General features: G+C 43.4%; 1 protein-coding gene across 8 annotated transcripts in view; it reads left to right on the top strand.

Annotated features, from left to right (window-relative positions):
* lef1 (lymphoid enhancer-binding factor 1) overlaps positions 1-15,502 on the top strand; it is a 42,387-nt gene that overhangs the window by 20,501 nt on the left and 6,384 nt on the right. The window contains exons 4-10 of one of the 8 annotated variants that reach the window (XM_044028040.1): positions 775-907; positions 5,898-5,988; positions 8,007-8,126; positions 9,083-9,245; positions 10,046-10,153; positions 11,874-11,916; positions 12,661-12,702. In XM_044028040.1, the coding sequence (XP_043883975.1) occupies positions 775-907; positions 5,898-5,988; positions 8,007-8,126; positions 9,083-9,245; positions 10,046-10,153; positions 11,874-11,916; positions 12,661-12,695 (693 nt within the window). In that variant the 3' untranslated portion in view covers positions 12,696-12,702. Of the gene's footprint in view, positions 1-774; positions 908-5,897; positions 5,989-8,006; positions 8,127-9,073; positions 9,246-10,045; positions 10,154-11,867; positions 11,917-12,660; positions 12,703-15,502 lie in introns of all 8 variants that reach the window. The other 7 variants (XM_044028038.1, XM_044028039.1, XM_044028037.1 and 4 more) reach the window with 7 other exon arrangements.

Below are 15,502 nucleotides of genomic sequence, written 5' to 3'. Positions count from 1 at the left end.
AAGCTCCGTTGGCTGGGGGTTGGAGTTGGGGCCTGGCTCGGCCTATTTTAGTTGTCAGGAGGGCCGGTCTCTCTGAGTCAGCGAGGTATGGAGGGCTCGTGGCTGGACCACTGTCGGTGACTACTCCTGCATTAAGTACCACTGCAGACATCTGTCTCTCTCGCGCCCTCTCTCTCTCTCCAAAGCCAACCCCCCTTCTTCTTCTTCTCCTCCTCCTCCTCCATCCCTCATCTTTCCTTCCCCCGGCTCTTGCTCTGTAATGAACTCCCCTTATTCACCAGCTAATGACTGCCTTTGATCTCCCGCCTAAGACCTCTTCTCTAACTCTACCCTGAGAGTCTTTTTTTCCCTCTCTCTCTCTCTCTCTCTCTCTCTCACTCTCCTCTTAGCTCTATTGCTTTCTCGCTACTATGCACTCCAGCTCTGCATGCATCTTCCTCTTTAGCCGTCTCAAACATGCTCATGCACCTTTCTCACATGTTTTTTTTTTTATCTTTCCTTGAGGGAATGGTGTTTGTTTGTTTTTTACTCTGTCGACCCAAGCTAAACAAAGTTTGGACACATGTCACCCGAGAAAAATATTAATATTGATAAGCTTCACCGACATATGAGTAGAATGTCGGTGAAGAGCACCGGCGCCGTGTACCATACCAGCCCCCACATCATGTGACCGGGGACGGAGCCATGTTATGCATGGAATAATGCAGCTGAAGTATAAACATGACTGTTTTCTACTGTTTTTAAACATCCTTGGTTTGGTTTTTTTCTCCACAGTCCAACAAAGTCCCCGTGGTGCAGCCGTCCCATGCAGTTCACCCACTCACCCCGCTGATCACGTACAGCGACGAGCACTTTGCTCCAGGATCTCATTCTGGCCTTCATCCCCAGGACACGAGCAACAAACAAGGTAGGAACAAAAACATGACACACAACTAGAGCTGAATCGATTACTCAATTAATCAACAACTTTCATTCAATCTTAAATGTGAGTATTTTCTTCATTTCTTTGCTCTGGATAACAAAGAAATCATGAAAAGTGAGTCATTTTGGTTTGTGGACAAAACAAGACATTTGAGAACATCATCATTTCCAGGTTTAACGAACACCGATCAACATTTTTTAAGATTCTCTTGGACCAAACGATTAATCGAGAAAATAATCGATCGGATTAAACGATTATGAAAGGAATTGTTAGTTGCAGCTCTACACAAAACATCATTCAGTTTGCTGTGATGGTAAAATAAATGATTGTTGTTGTCCGGTTGGTTTATAAGTCGTAGTAGAACAAGATGTTCTGTCACATCTGAGCCGCTTGTTGTAAGTAAGAGAAGGAAAATCTACTCGGTCTGCCGAGTGCCGTCCCTGCTGAAAATAATTTGGCACAAATAGTTTTTACGACATCATCGGGGAGTGCGGCTCGTTTCTGTTGACTGCTGTGATGATTGCATGTCAGGTGTGCGGCGTGGGAACATGCAAGGCCGGCTGACGCAGTGTCATCAGCACTCTGGTTTTCTACGCCATCAATGAGGCTGAAGATTTGGGGGTGGGAATAAAACCTTAAACCCCGTTTTCACCAAGCGGCACAGATCAGTCCAGTTTGGTATGCTGTGCGGTTATTTCTGTTTCAACTGTTAAAAGTTGTGAAGAATACCAGAATAACCACTGTCTCGGAGATTCATCTTAAAACACAACACACTGTATTTAAATGTACTGTGCATTAGGACAAATAAGGATTTCAAGGCAGAACACCATGAAATCATGGATGTCCTGTTCCGTGTCACTTTCTTCTTCTTCTTCATTGAAAGTATTGGTGGGTTGCACTGTATTGCTCTGGATTAATGGCACTCTATCAATGTAGATATTGTCATTAAAGCGAGTTTACTAGTCTAAACTGTACCGTGGTGAGCTGCGTGAGCCCCTTTCACCATGATTGAATAAATACAGCTGAAGATGATCAAACTGAATTTGATTAAAGATTATTTAATGTGGATTGTTCAGTTCACATGTGACACCAGCTCCGTGTAGTAACTATATGATCAGTGTTTCCACTATGTAGTTTTTCCTTCTTCCATCCCATACTAACAACGTATGTGAATATCTTTAACAATTTAATTGGCATCTTCACTGAAGGAAAAAAGTAAAGTAGAGCTGAAACAATTAAGCGATTATTAATCAATTACTAAATTAATCGACAACTATTTTGATAATCGATTAATCCGTTTAAAGCTTTTTTCATGATTAAAACAAGATTTCTGATAGTTTAAGCTTCTTAAATGTGAATATTTTCTTAATTTCTTTGCTCTGGATAACAAAGAAATCATTAAAAGTTAATCATTTTGGTTTGTGGACAAAACAAGACATTTGAGAACATCATCATTTCCACGTCTGACGAACACCGATCAACATTTTTTAAGGTTTTCTGATATTTTATGGACCAACCGATTAATCGAGAAAATAATCGACAGATTAATGGATTATGAAAATAAACGTTAGTTGCAGCTCTAAAGTAAAGCAGTTGTTAATTGTCTAATGTGCTGTATTACTTTACTGAGATGAACAGTACCACCAGATTTAAACTGGGCCAAGTAGTCAGAAATAAAATGTGATTTTATTGTAATAATAATAATAACCAGTTTGTTGTTGTTTATGGGTTTTGTTTTTTTTTACATACCAACCCTGTCAGGAATCAATTGACACATTTAAAACAAAAAAAGTCATCCCTGCTGTCCGCTCTAATCAGGAAGTCATTTGAAGCTGCCCTCTCCCTCTGCACTCTCTGCTTCTACGTAACAACAACAAGCTGCAGCTCTGACAGCTGCAGAGGAGCTGCAGAGGAGCTGCAGAGGAGCTGCTGAGGAGCTGCAGAGGAGCTGCAGAGGAGCTGCTCAGCACGGCGCGGCTGGAGACTTTGGCAGCTTCTTGTGAAGGCGAACAGACACGGGGCCCTCCATAGTTTTGTCCCACACCTTTATCTCTTCTCAAGACTTTCTTCTCCCGTGGCTGCTGACAGTTGAAAAGAAGGAGAGGAATCGAGACAGAATGTAGGCGATGATGATGATGAAGAAGATGATGAGGAGGAGGCAGCGAGGTTCTGAGGGACCGTCTATAAATAACAAAACAGAACTGAGCACAAAGTGAAGTGATATGAAGGCAGTGGGATATTTAAAGAAATTGTGCTCCACATATTATGCCTCAGGAATCATGCACCAAACACACTTCATTTAATGTTTTTTTCTACTGGAAGCAGGAAACTATGGTATGCACGCATACATTCACTTGATTTTAGAAACTCGTTGTCAAGTAATACAATACAGGGCTGTTACTTTTTCCAAAAATTGAAGTTTTTTTTGCTCCTAGTCTTTTTATAGATATTTATACGTAGAGAGATAAGTACATGTATTCAGTAGCATGGGTCAAAAATGGAAGTTTGAACAAATTTTACATGACAGGCTTGTTCTTCTTCTTAGGTATTTGAAAATTCCCCATCCCTCACTGGCACTCACAAAGGTGACATTTGTACTGATTTACTCTCTTACTATTAGTCACGTAAGGTTGAAGGGTCATTGGAAGTTTGAACAAATTTTACATGGATAAAATTTGGATATTTGGATAAAAGCGTCTGCTAAATGACATGTAAAATGACATGTAAAATGACATGTAAAATTGTCTGTGCCAGACGCAGGTGAACCTGATGGCCGGATCCGCAGATGTGTTTGTTTCTTTGGCATCTAGGGTGTAGATGTAGCAACCTGTTGTGACTTTACTCATAGGAATGAATCTGAACACCTCCCCCCACTAGCTGTTCACTGTATTCATATTTGACAGAAGAGTTCAGTTTTTATGTACGAAAAACTTCCACAAGCTGCTTTTCAGCTTGTTGTCAAAAGAAGGCATAAAAAACTGCTGTAACTCAGACAGTCTGATGCATTTCTAGGCAGTTCACTCTGAAATTGAACAGGTTTTTTAGGTTACCGTTTGAATGTTCTCCCTCAAATTCGAACGGGGTATCCAAATTTTGGATTAAAAAAAAGTGACAGCCCTAGTGTACAATTCATAAAAGAAAGATTTCCATTTTATTTTGTTGTGCTTCTTTTGCTAATCCACAGAGATCCACCAAGTTTCAGGCAAACAGTGTACAGCAGATGGAGCCCCTCGAGGTCTTTTACTTACTATATTTGATCTTTGCACTTATAGCCCAACAGAAATCTGCGTCCAAGTCATGCAGTTGCAGAATTAGCTGCAAATGATTTCCCTAGGCATATTTATATGTGTACACCAGCAAAGCTAAGCCAAAAATGCCTGAAATGAATCCTTCTTTATTCTCTTTCTTGCTGTCAATCCCTCTCCCTTTTTCTCTCTCGCTATCATATCGACCAAACGATGCTCTCCCTTCCTTAGTGGGCTCAGACTTTGATCTGCTCCTTAATTATGAAAAACAATCATGGATTTTTTCATTATGAGCACGGGGCTGCAATGCAGGACGTAAGTTCAACACGGGGGGCTTTGGAACGTCGTACTTTTTAACCTTTACATTGTTTAAAACAGGCAGACTCATTTAAATACAAATGACTTCCACATTTAACAATGAAAATCATGTCGGCGTTGTTTGTTTTGAGAGGAAACGCGCGTGTGAAGAGCTGTCGGGTGTCAACAGGAACGTGTGAATGGGGGGAGTGAGTAATTAGGCACCTTAGGGGTATGAGTGACAAGGTTAACACGCTGGGTCTCTCTCCTCCTCCCTTGCCGCCTCACCCCTTGTCTCCTTCCCTTCTGCCCTCAGGAGGGCCCTAAGGAGTGTTCGGTGGTGGATTAGTGGGCAGGGGGTAGTGCTGTGCGCGCTGTGATTCCAGCACTGCAACACTGGCTTTGGAGATATAAGCCCCCTGCTCGCCTTGCCTCTCAGAGTAGGGAGGCCCCTTCAGACCACAGCTTGGAGAGAAAGAAAAAAGAAAGGACAGAGGCAGGGAGAAAAGGCTGGTTCCAGCAGGGATTAGAAGATGGTGCTAATCTAGAGGCATTTGCCCTCTTTTCTTTGTGCGTGTGTGTTTGTGCATGTACAGTAGGTATGCTCCACTTGTCTATGAACAGAATTTCTCATTCTACAAACCATTTGGACCACAAATGGCTCTCAAATGAATATTGAATAGGTGTTACTGCAAAACAGAAAAGCACATAGTCAAATTCTCTTGAAGAGACCCTGTGACATGAGCTGGAGATGGAGGAGCTTAGTCCTGAAGATCCACGGACTGTTCCACAATGTCAGTCCCACGTCTACAGGGAGAGTCGCAGCCTCAGCACAAAGACAAAGCTTTAATTAACCAGCTCAAGGACACTAAACCACACTGGAAGGAAACTAGCTAAGTAGAGAAAATATCATCCCTCTCTGTGGATGATAATGTGAGGTCAAGATCCACGTTCAAGCCCTTTGACAAGTCTTAGACCTGAAGTATTTGAATCCAGGTCTTCAAATGCATTATTGTCAGTACAGTACTGATGCTTCTCAGGCTGATCTGCATGTAAAGCCTTAAAAACAGCTCCAGTTTAGCTTGAAAACTCCCAAGGTTGCGTTTTATTCAGGATGTGCGCCAAGGGAAACAATGATGCACTTTACCTGCATTCACTTCCTGAATGGTTCTTATCATCTATGACTCAATAACTCATCAGCTGTGGAGAAAAAGCATCGTTTCTCTTTCAGTTTTGCTTCATCTCATAACAGAAAATACTTGTACTTACTTTTTCACAATTGGTGTTTAACATAAGTAATAGTTTGTGAAACAGTGTACTTACGTGATATGCATTTGTTATTTAGGATTATAATAATAATTCAGATTCAAATGAAAATGCAGTTGTGTGGATGTAGAGAAGCCTAACCGTTGTGTGCCATTATTGTGTTTCAGGAATGCCAAGGCATCACCCTGGACCAGACATGACCAACTTCTACTCCTTATCTCCTGGAGGAGTCGGACAGATCACACCACCGCTGGGATGGTGAGTCTCAAGCCTCTTCCACATTAAAGTTAGTCGGTATGTACGGGGTTATATGTTTTTTAAACTGAGGTGAACTCACTAAAAAAAGGTGATTAACACCATGTCCACTGCCAGTGGTTGGTCTTTCCCATGGTGTGTGTGTGTGTGTGTGTGAGTGTGAGAAGAAAACAACAACAAAAACATCACAGTAGAGCTCATTGATCACGTTACAGTCGTTACGTTTGGTATCTTTTTCGTGACGTCACCCATTAGAACCTGAACTCTCATGGTGTTACTGTACCACGCTGCTATGGAGCGATACCAGCTGTCAATCACAGAGGACGACCTGAAACTAGCGATTGATACCATAAACCTATAATGGAAATATTTACTGATGTTATAAATGAAGTGAGAGGTATGGTCATATTCCCATAGACTTTAATTGTGGCTGACTTTTTTTTTGCAACCAGCGGAGTCACCCCCTGGTGGCTATTCACTATATTGCTACTTTCGGTGTTGGCTTCAGCCTGGGTCTCATTAAAGCTGAAGCTGATAAAAACCTTTGTGCATTGCAGAGTCATTTGACTCTGAGGAAAAAAGAAAAAAAAGAAAACCTGTTTAAATCCAGGATTTAACAGGGTTGTTGTTGTTGTTGTTTTTTTTTACCTGTGGAACTGGTATCAGACAGACACGGCAAAACCACGCACAGTTGATTCATGTAAACGGGGAGCAATTACTCTGCTGTCTTCACATCAGATACACACTGACACTGTAGTTGCTTTGTGCACTGAATGGAGGCAAGTTAGCCAGCAGCAGCAGCAGCAGCAGCAGCAGCAGTCGCAGCAGCAGCAGCCGCAGCCATCACAGGGAGGTTCTGCCTCTGGCTGTTCCTGCTGCGCCGCTGCAGCTTCATCCACACTGCTCGTCTTTTTTGCCCAGCACACATGTCAAACACATCACCGCATACGTGCCCCTGAATAACCATATGGCTGCTTAACCCCCATCAAAGGTTTTTGGAGGCACTTCACTCTCTGAGCCTCACTCCATGTTATGAAGGGCTTTTTTTGTGTGTGTGTGTGTGTGTGTGTGTGTGTCTTTTACCTCCATTTCCTGTGCTGTTATTTTTTGTTTTTTTCCGTTTGTCAGCATATTTTACCTTCTGTCTCTCTTTATTTTTCTTCACTATCTTTTTTGCTGTCAGTGTGATGTTTGCAAAGACAGGGCTTCAGGGGTAATAACACTGAATGAGGCCAGATGTAAGATGCAGCATCAGGCAACAGTTGAAGCCCAGGCGGTCTCCTCCTGCTCTGTTGCTTATACCTCCAACAATATTATTACTTCAAATATATTCTAGCCCGTTTTCCATCTAGGAAGTTTCTCAAACATCGATTTTTTTCCGACTTCTAATCAGGATTCACACGGGTGCTTGAAATCCTTAAAAATGCTTGAATTTGAGTGTTGCCTTTGAAGGTTTAAAAAGTGCTTGTATTTTGGATAAAGAGCCTTTATTTCTTTCACAGCAAACAGTGAGCTGACTCAATAATTTGCTTATTAGAGGAAGAAACAAAATAAGTTAGGGAGCCTAAAGTGTAAACACATTGACATATTTTGAAACATAAAACTTCTGTATTCTTTCTGATGCTTATACTATTACTACGATACTATTACGAAACATTTTTTCACTTTGTTTTCTGCAGCCATGAGGCGCTGAGAAACTGTGAAAAAGTGCTGGAAGTTAACCTTAAATAAGTGTATGAATTATTAAACCTTGTAAAAAGAATAACCGACTATGTTGTTTTTGGTCATTTTCTTTTGGCTTAACCCAAGATTATTCCACTAAAATTGCATGAACATGGTGGAAATGAGTGCCAAAGGATCTAGATCTACTAGAACTTCATTCCCACTGTCCTCTCATAAATGTCTTTCTAAGTTTGAGGCACTGGAAATATTTCTTAAAGATATTTTTTTGTCACTGGAGTGACCTTCAGGAGACCTGCCTGCTTAATTAAAGGGCATGTCCTCTGCTGTAATCTTTGCAGGTTCTCACACCACATGGTCCCAGGCCCTCCAGGTCCCCACGCCACAGGGATTCCCCACCCGGCCATCGTCAACCCACAGGTCAAACAAGAGCCAACGCATGACACAGACATCATGCACATGTGAGTCCCACAGGCACAGAAATGGCTTTCATCAAACTCTCTTTCACTCACTTTGTTTTTTTTTAATTGCAAGCCACTACTTCACCCTTCAGCCCTCAATCAGCAGTGTTCTTAGACGACATACTTCCAGGAATTTTGCCACCACCGCGGCAGCGGCAGGCCATTGCTGAACAAACCCTCTGTCAGAGCCTTGTTCTTGTTCCCTTGATGTGAGCAGATAAGCAGCGAGGGCCCGTGCTCCACTGATAACAGGCCTATGCTTCATTTGGCCTCAGGGATCACAACACACTCTGCCAGCCACAGATACAGGTCCTAGATTAGTGCTCGGATGAACTGAATTCACATCCACAGTGTGTGCAGTGGGGATCTGATGCTTCCATTATTCATGGCCAACTCATACCAACACTGCACGAGTATGAGAGCGGTTGTTAGAGGGCGGGTTCGTTTTTTAAGTGTGTGTGTGTATTTGAACATTTGGTCGAAAGCGGTTAATCTGCAGTAAACTGAAAACGTTTGTTTGCCATTACTGGTGAAGTAATGGCTCTGCACGTCGTCGGGCTGCACATGATTAAAGAAATGGGCCCATCGCGTGGCTCCCCCAGTCACGCGTCTCACCGTTGGCTGACAGCAACCAGTCCCTTGTTGCTCTTGTTGCCATCGCAGCCGTCACAGTTTCCCTCTGTTCCACCGCTCTTTCTCTAACCTCGTATTCATCATCTTCAGACTAAACTCATAGAGTAACGAGTTGCAGGTGCTTCAATTAACAGATAAACGCTGACTAATTATTGCCGCCTCATCCCTTTTCCTTTTTAATTTGTTCTGGTTGTTTTGACTATGATTGTAATTTTAATGTCAGTCTGACATCCTGATAAAAATAAAGGTTCATTCCACCCCATTCCATTCCTACCTGTGCTTTACTTGCATCCCTGTTGTTTTCTTTTATTTTGTTACTACAGGAAATCTCAACATGACCAGAGAAAGGAGCAGGAGCCCAAAAGACCGCACATCAAGAAGCCACTAAACGCCTTCATGCTCTACATGAAAGAGATGCGTGCAAACGTGGTCGCAGAGTGCACGCTGAAGGAGAGCGCCGCCATCAATCAGATCCTGGGACGAAGGGTAGGTCACATAGATGCTCTTCTCTCTTCTCACAACAAGCTCCTTCTCCCTTTCTGCTCTAAATCTGCTCTTTTATCGATTGGGTTGAATGGTCAGTAGATCACAGTTCAAGCCGAGGCTTTAAAGTTCCAGAACTCCTCGTAGTTTAAGAGATCACAAAGGTTGAAGGTTCCTCTCTCTATTATCATACAGTATTTTAAGAACTAGTCATGAGAAGTATCTTAACGATCCCCCGAGCCAATTACTTGCCTCTTAGCGGCACGGCTACAAACTGACTATCTAACTGACATTTAATCAAATTGGCTTTAATAAAATATGCCTGGATAATGGCACAGTTTGAAATGACAAAATTTGTTCCTTTTGAGGATTGGGGAAAGAGTGGAACCACAGAGCCATGTTAAAAAGCCTTAACGAATAGGCCCAGCGGTCGAGGCAGCCAGCCACAGCAAAGCCTAGTTTGTGGCCTGCACAGGGTAATTGCTTGCTGACATAGTTTGAATAAAAAGCGCTGCTAAATTGGAACCAGTGTTTTGATATGAAATCAAAAGTTTTTTTCCCCCTTCTCTTCTCTCCCTCCGACTCTTTTGCATGTTAATCTCTTCATCATGTTTTCCCTTCTTCTTTGTCTCGCTTTTATCCCCCAGTTTTTTTCTACAACAAACGTTTGGAAGTTGAAACAGATTTTCTTCTTTTAGCGAAACACCAGCACACTTCTCTTTGCGCAGGAAACGTGCAACTGCATGCCAACGATTGACTGTATGCTATTTTTTCCCCCCCTAATCTTTCTTGGACTGAAACAGTGGCATGCTTTATCTCGGGAAGAGCAAGCTAAGTATTATGAGTTAGCCCGCAAGGAACGGCAGCTCCACATGCAGCTCTACCCAGGCTGGTCCGCTCGAGACAACTATGTAAGTATCAACAGAACAGACTGACAGAGGTGCGCCTGCGTGTGTTTGTTGGTTGTTATTGTTTGTTAATGTCAGCGTCGCATGACGTGTTCTTAAAATGGAACACAATCATCACACACACACTTAATTGACACTAGTCCGCTCCATGCTAATAGGGTCCATTTGTGGACCCTTTGTTTCAGCCTAATTTGTAATTCATAACACTGCGATTCACCCTCTTATTACCATCCACACTCAAATGGATTGTAGCATCACGGGCGTTATTATTGGCCACAGTGAGTGAAAATTGCCTGGTAATGGCTGCGCTTGTCTTTGATGTTCTGCATCGTTGTGGAGCTTTAGATGTTAGACTGAGCTGTGGAGGCAGGATCGTACATACAGCATAAAGAAGCAGCAGCAGCAGCAGCAGCAGCAGCAGCATTATGTGTGTTAATGTAGGAGGTTCAGCTGCATTAAAGATGCACTCTGTTTGTGTGTGTGTGTGTGTGTGTGTTCATGTATGTGTTTGGAAGGTGTCAAAAATCCGTCCCCGTGTGTGTGTGTGTGTGTGTGTGTGTGTGTGTGTGGTGTGTATGAATCTGTGAGAGAGCACCAGCCTTTATTAAAAGTGTGGCTCCGGCACTCACATTCACTCCACCACCAAAGTGCTTTGTGGTGTTTATCTGCCTCCCCTCGGACGCCGACAGCATCCCTCCTCCTTCTGTCTCCGCCGCTCCGCTGCAAAGAAACGCCTCGCTGAGGGGAAGCTCTGCTGCACAGCGTCAGCTACAGTGACAGTTAACCCAGTTCCCATTTCATTTGCAGCTTTGTTAGTGCAAACGTATTCGATGGGTAACGGAGAGAAAAAAAGCAGAGGAGGGACTTTCTACTTGACGTACTGTAACGATAAAAGGAAATGACAAACATTTTGTGTCCCTGTGAGTGCTCTCCTGTGACCCCTCCCACAAATAAAGTCTTGCTGTGTACAGGCAGCATATCAGGCATGGAAGCAACCAAAATAGGCAAGGCACTGGCAGTGAGAGCATGTAGCATTGATAGTTTTTCCCCGTGTACCCCCTCTCTCATCCTTTCTCTCACCCACTCTCACTTAGTCTCTCTTCTTCCCTGTCTGCCGCAGCAGTAGAAGGCAGATTAGCTCATGAATAAGTGGATTAGCAGACTTTGCAGCAGGAAACCAAAGTGGTGCTCATATTTGACTAGAGCTACTCTCCGCTGCTATCTATACCTATAGTCTCCCCCCTGGGGATTTAGAATAAGCTATAAATCCTTAAACACTCCTACCACCTGGCTGGAAAAAGAGTGGCACTCTTCAGTCATTGAGCTATAGCCCAATTATTGTGAGCATTTTTAATTGCACTTCATGTTAATAAAAAGGAGTATGTAAATCTGACGCAGAGTGGTCACAAGAGCAGAGCAAGCAGCCACTCTCCAGCCCCGGCATGGTCACGACTCAGAGAAATAAGGCCCAGAAATGACAGGAAGTCATTTAATGGCAGTGGAGACGGGGGCCGAGTGCACTTGAGTCAAATTGGCCTCGTGGTTGATCCGTCCCTCTCAGCGTGGCAGTTTGCAGTGGAGTCCGGAGTCCGAGGGATGCTGGTTGGGTGCCCAGCAGGGGATGAGTGAACATGGCAGTCAGCAGCAGGATATCAGAGTGGTCTAGTGAGCGTGAGTGCTGGAGCCACACTTTATGCGTTCCTCTGTATATTTTTAGGGGAAGAAGAAGAAGCGGAAGAGGGAGAAGATGCAGGAGACGGCCACAGGTAAGCAACAGTTTGTTCATTCTTGCCTTCTTTCTTTCTTTCTTTCTTTGTTCTTTTGTTGTGAGTTACAATTGTCATTTTAGCAGTAAACTTATTTGACATTCCTGTAAAAAGAGATATGTATATATGTATGTATATATATATACACATATAATATAATAAAACAACTCTCTAGGTTTAGAGTATAGAAGACTGTACATAAAAGTAGTGTGCTATTGAGGACGACCATTAACTGATGCTATAAATCAAGTAAACGTCCCTTGAAACCGAGTGGTCCCCTGTGGTACTTGTGTACTTTATGTACAGTCTATGGCATTGACGAGTAGAGGTAGTCACTCACCAGACTAATGTCACCTACCGTCCTTGTTTTGGCTTCAGCAGACCGTCTTGGTTCTGTGCAGGCAGATTTGTCCGTCTGTGTGTCTTTTGGCTCCGTCTCATCCCCGTCTCCTCATATTACACCTACTTTGGGATTAGTCTGTCCATTGTATATGACTGCGTACCAATCCTAGTCTTTGCATCCTTTGCTTGCTTGCTGCACTACACTATGTCTTTCTGCTGACCTTGTTTAGCTGAGCTTCCTCTCAGCACTGCAAGTGTAATCCATTGACAATTAGGTCTTAGGAGGAGAAATGTCAGTTTATATCTTGGTCTGTACACTGTGTAGGCCAAAAGTGATGGTGACGTTCTATACCGTTCAAAAGCCTCAAATCCTTTTTTAAAAAAAGATGCCGTTTTCTGCAGGTACAGGCCAGAGAATGAAAACGGCGTACATCTGAGGAAATGGTAAGACAAACCCTCTCTCCCCTTCCTGTCTGCTCCAGTTCAGTATATGTCAAGTCTTTTCAAACTGCTAAACACTGACTCGAGAGGATGTACTCACAGACTAATCCTAAAAAGGTCCACCCTAACCTTGCCATGGTCATTGTGTCAGTGTTGTTCAGGCCTCAAGAGGGAGTGTTTGTTCAGAGGCCTCGGCACAAAAGGCACTGGTGTGTGTGTGTGTGTGTGTGTGTGTTGAGCACTGTGTGTTGATAATAAGTCAGATTTTTTTTTGTTTTCTCTTTCCATCATGTGTCAGAAAAATCTCCAAATGAAAATGCAGGTTTTCTTCATGTATATTCTTAATAAATCAGACGCGTTGTCCTCGCTGTGTTTTTCTAAATAAGACATCTGAAAACAGTTCTCCTTTTTTTTCCACTGTGGGTGGAGGCGAGGACGTCAGCTCGGCCGCATGTGGACTACATGTGTTGTCTCCTCCTGCATCTTTGTGGCGCAGAACAGGACTCAGCAGCAACTTAATGAGATGCTATACCTTAAAAAGACTCCATGACAAAGACACTCCTGTGGTGTCTTTGTCATGGAAACATGTGAGAAATGTAGAGATATATTGATTCACCAAACTGTCACCTGTCCATCTGCCGTTAACAGGATTAACTTTTCTTGATGTGTGGCACATATGCAAGTCTATATTCCCTCTTTCAATCGTCCTTATGTTCACTGGATCTTTTGCCTTCCATCTATCTCCGTCCCTTCCGTCTCCCTCCCAGCGAGTCTGCTCGCATCCTGTTATTCCGCTCCCTTTCGGCAGCAGAGAGAAAGCCAGGCAGATGTGACAAATCTGGTCTTAAGACCAAATCACCCCGACCAGACAAAGGTTTTCCACATGATCGATTCCTGACCCAGTGGCTTTCTCTGAACCTAAAATTGGTTGGGCAGCTTTTCTTTCTTTTCTCTGTGTGTGTGTGTGTGTGTGTGTGTGTTTTTGTCACTCCTATGTTTCAAAGCGTAGAGGCCGAGGCAAAGCGAGCGAGCGCTAAAAAGCACTTTATCTCTGATCCAATAATTAGCAGCTCCAAGCCGCAGCGGGATGGACACCCTTGCTGATTCTAAATGACAGCCTTAAACTAATATGCATAATACCAAGGATACTGCCACAACTCCCCAAGCCCTCAATTTATGCAGATCCCAAAGAGCTGGATTGAGGTTAGCACAGTGTAGACGCCAAAAACATCTTTAAATGAACTTATTTGTCTCTTTCTTTTCATCCGTCGCTGCCTCGACCCCATCTGTCTCCGGCTTGTGTGAAAGGTCTGGACGGACAGTTGTTAATGAGTTCATTCTCAGGGAAGCGTTTTTCCAAACTCGGGAAAACGTTTGCCACAGTAGATTTTTAATTTTTAGCACTTTTAGCACAGTTGTGATGAAGAATGATTGGGTATGAACCTGCACAAATGCTGCAAACAAAACAACGTGATGGAGGTCAGTGACGACATCTTTTACTTTGGTCCTGTATTCAAACTCAACAGCGTGTCAACCTTTTTAAGGTCCTAATCAAGTGAAATGAATAAAAATGAAATACTGAACACTGTCAAATCTTAGTGTTGCACCAGAAATGACCCTGGAATTTGAGTCACTGCCAAAAATGAAGCAAACAAAGAAGACATTGCCACGTTCACATGGGTCCTGTGTTCCCACTCATTCTGATTGGAGCTGGGAGCGAATGTGGATGAAACGCACCGGTCACAGACACCAGCAGCATTCTGACGAGTGGGAAAGCTCGTTCATACTCGCACATGCACGCTGTCATATTAACACATTTTATGGCCGAGGTTTGTATTTCTGAGTCGTGGAGCAGTGTTTTATGGCTTGACGTTGGTTGTCTTTGTTATCGTGAGCATGTCACACAGCTGGCTCTCACCACAGAGGAACAGCACTCGCACAAGTCATTACTCTTATTGTGAAATTAGGATCAGCGTCTCTTCCTCTCTCTTAATTCCGTGCTCCAGCCCCTTGTTGCTCACCCTGACCCGAAATGCACACCGATACTCCTCGTATCATCACTGTGTGTGTGTGTGTGTGCAAAGTCTTTGTTTTGTTTCTCCTCTGCCTCCTTTTGCACTGTGTAAACCTTTCGTCTGACTCAGGCCACTGATTCACAGCCGACACACACACACATGCCCTCAAGGCTTTCTTCCGTTCCAGCTGCTACACATTTCTTTCTTCACGGGGGGAGACGCTCCCAAACAAAGGTGGCTTTTTAATTCTTCTGGTGGAGACTATGGAGTTGCAAACACTTGCAAACTGCCATAAATCTGCATGAGTCATCCAGCACGGACTCTTATGAAGGTGCTCTTTTGTTGTGTGTGTGTGTAGAAATGATTCAGGTTATCTTGGATTTTAAAAACTGGTCTTTGTAAGAGCAGCGTGGGTCACATGTGACCACATGTCCTCGTCCAGGAACTTGAAAGAAAGTGTAGCATGATCTTTGGTGGCTTCTCTCGCTCACTGTTGAGCCGGCTCTGCTCCGTCTGATGTGTGCAGCCAGGAGTCAGCTGTCAAAAGACTTTGATGAGCGAGGAGGAAGGATTGTGTGTGTGTGTGTGTGTGTTTGAAAGAGAGAGAGAGAAAAGGAAGAGCAAAAAAAGGGGCCAGAAGAAAATCTCTCATTCTCAAGACTGCAGAGTTTACCCAATCTCACTCAACTGCCACTCATCCTTCAGTTTCCATCCCTTATTTATCTCGCTTTTCTGGATATTTGTTGCCTCTCATCATCATCTCTCTCTCTCTCTCTCTCTCCATCACT

The sequence above is a fragment of the Solea senegalensis genome, linkage group LG6, assembly GCF_019176455.1.
Source record: "Solea senegalensis isolate Sse05_10M linkage group LG6, IFAPA_SoseM_1, whole genome shotgun sequence".
Classification (NCBI taxonomy): domain Eukaryota; kingdom Metazoa; phylum Chordata; class Actinopteri; order Pleuronectiformes; family Soleidae; genus Solea; species Solea senegalensis.
This window is presented reverse-complemented; position numbering and strand designations above follow the sequence as displayed.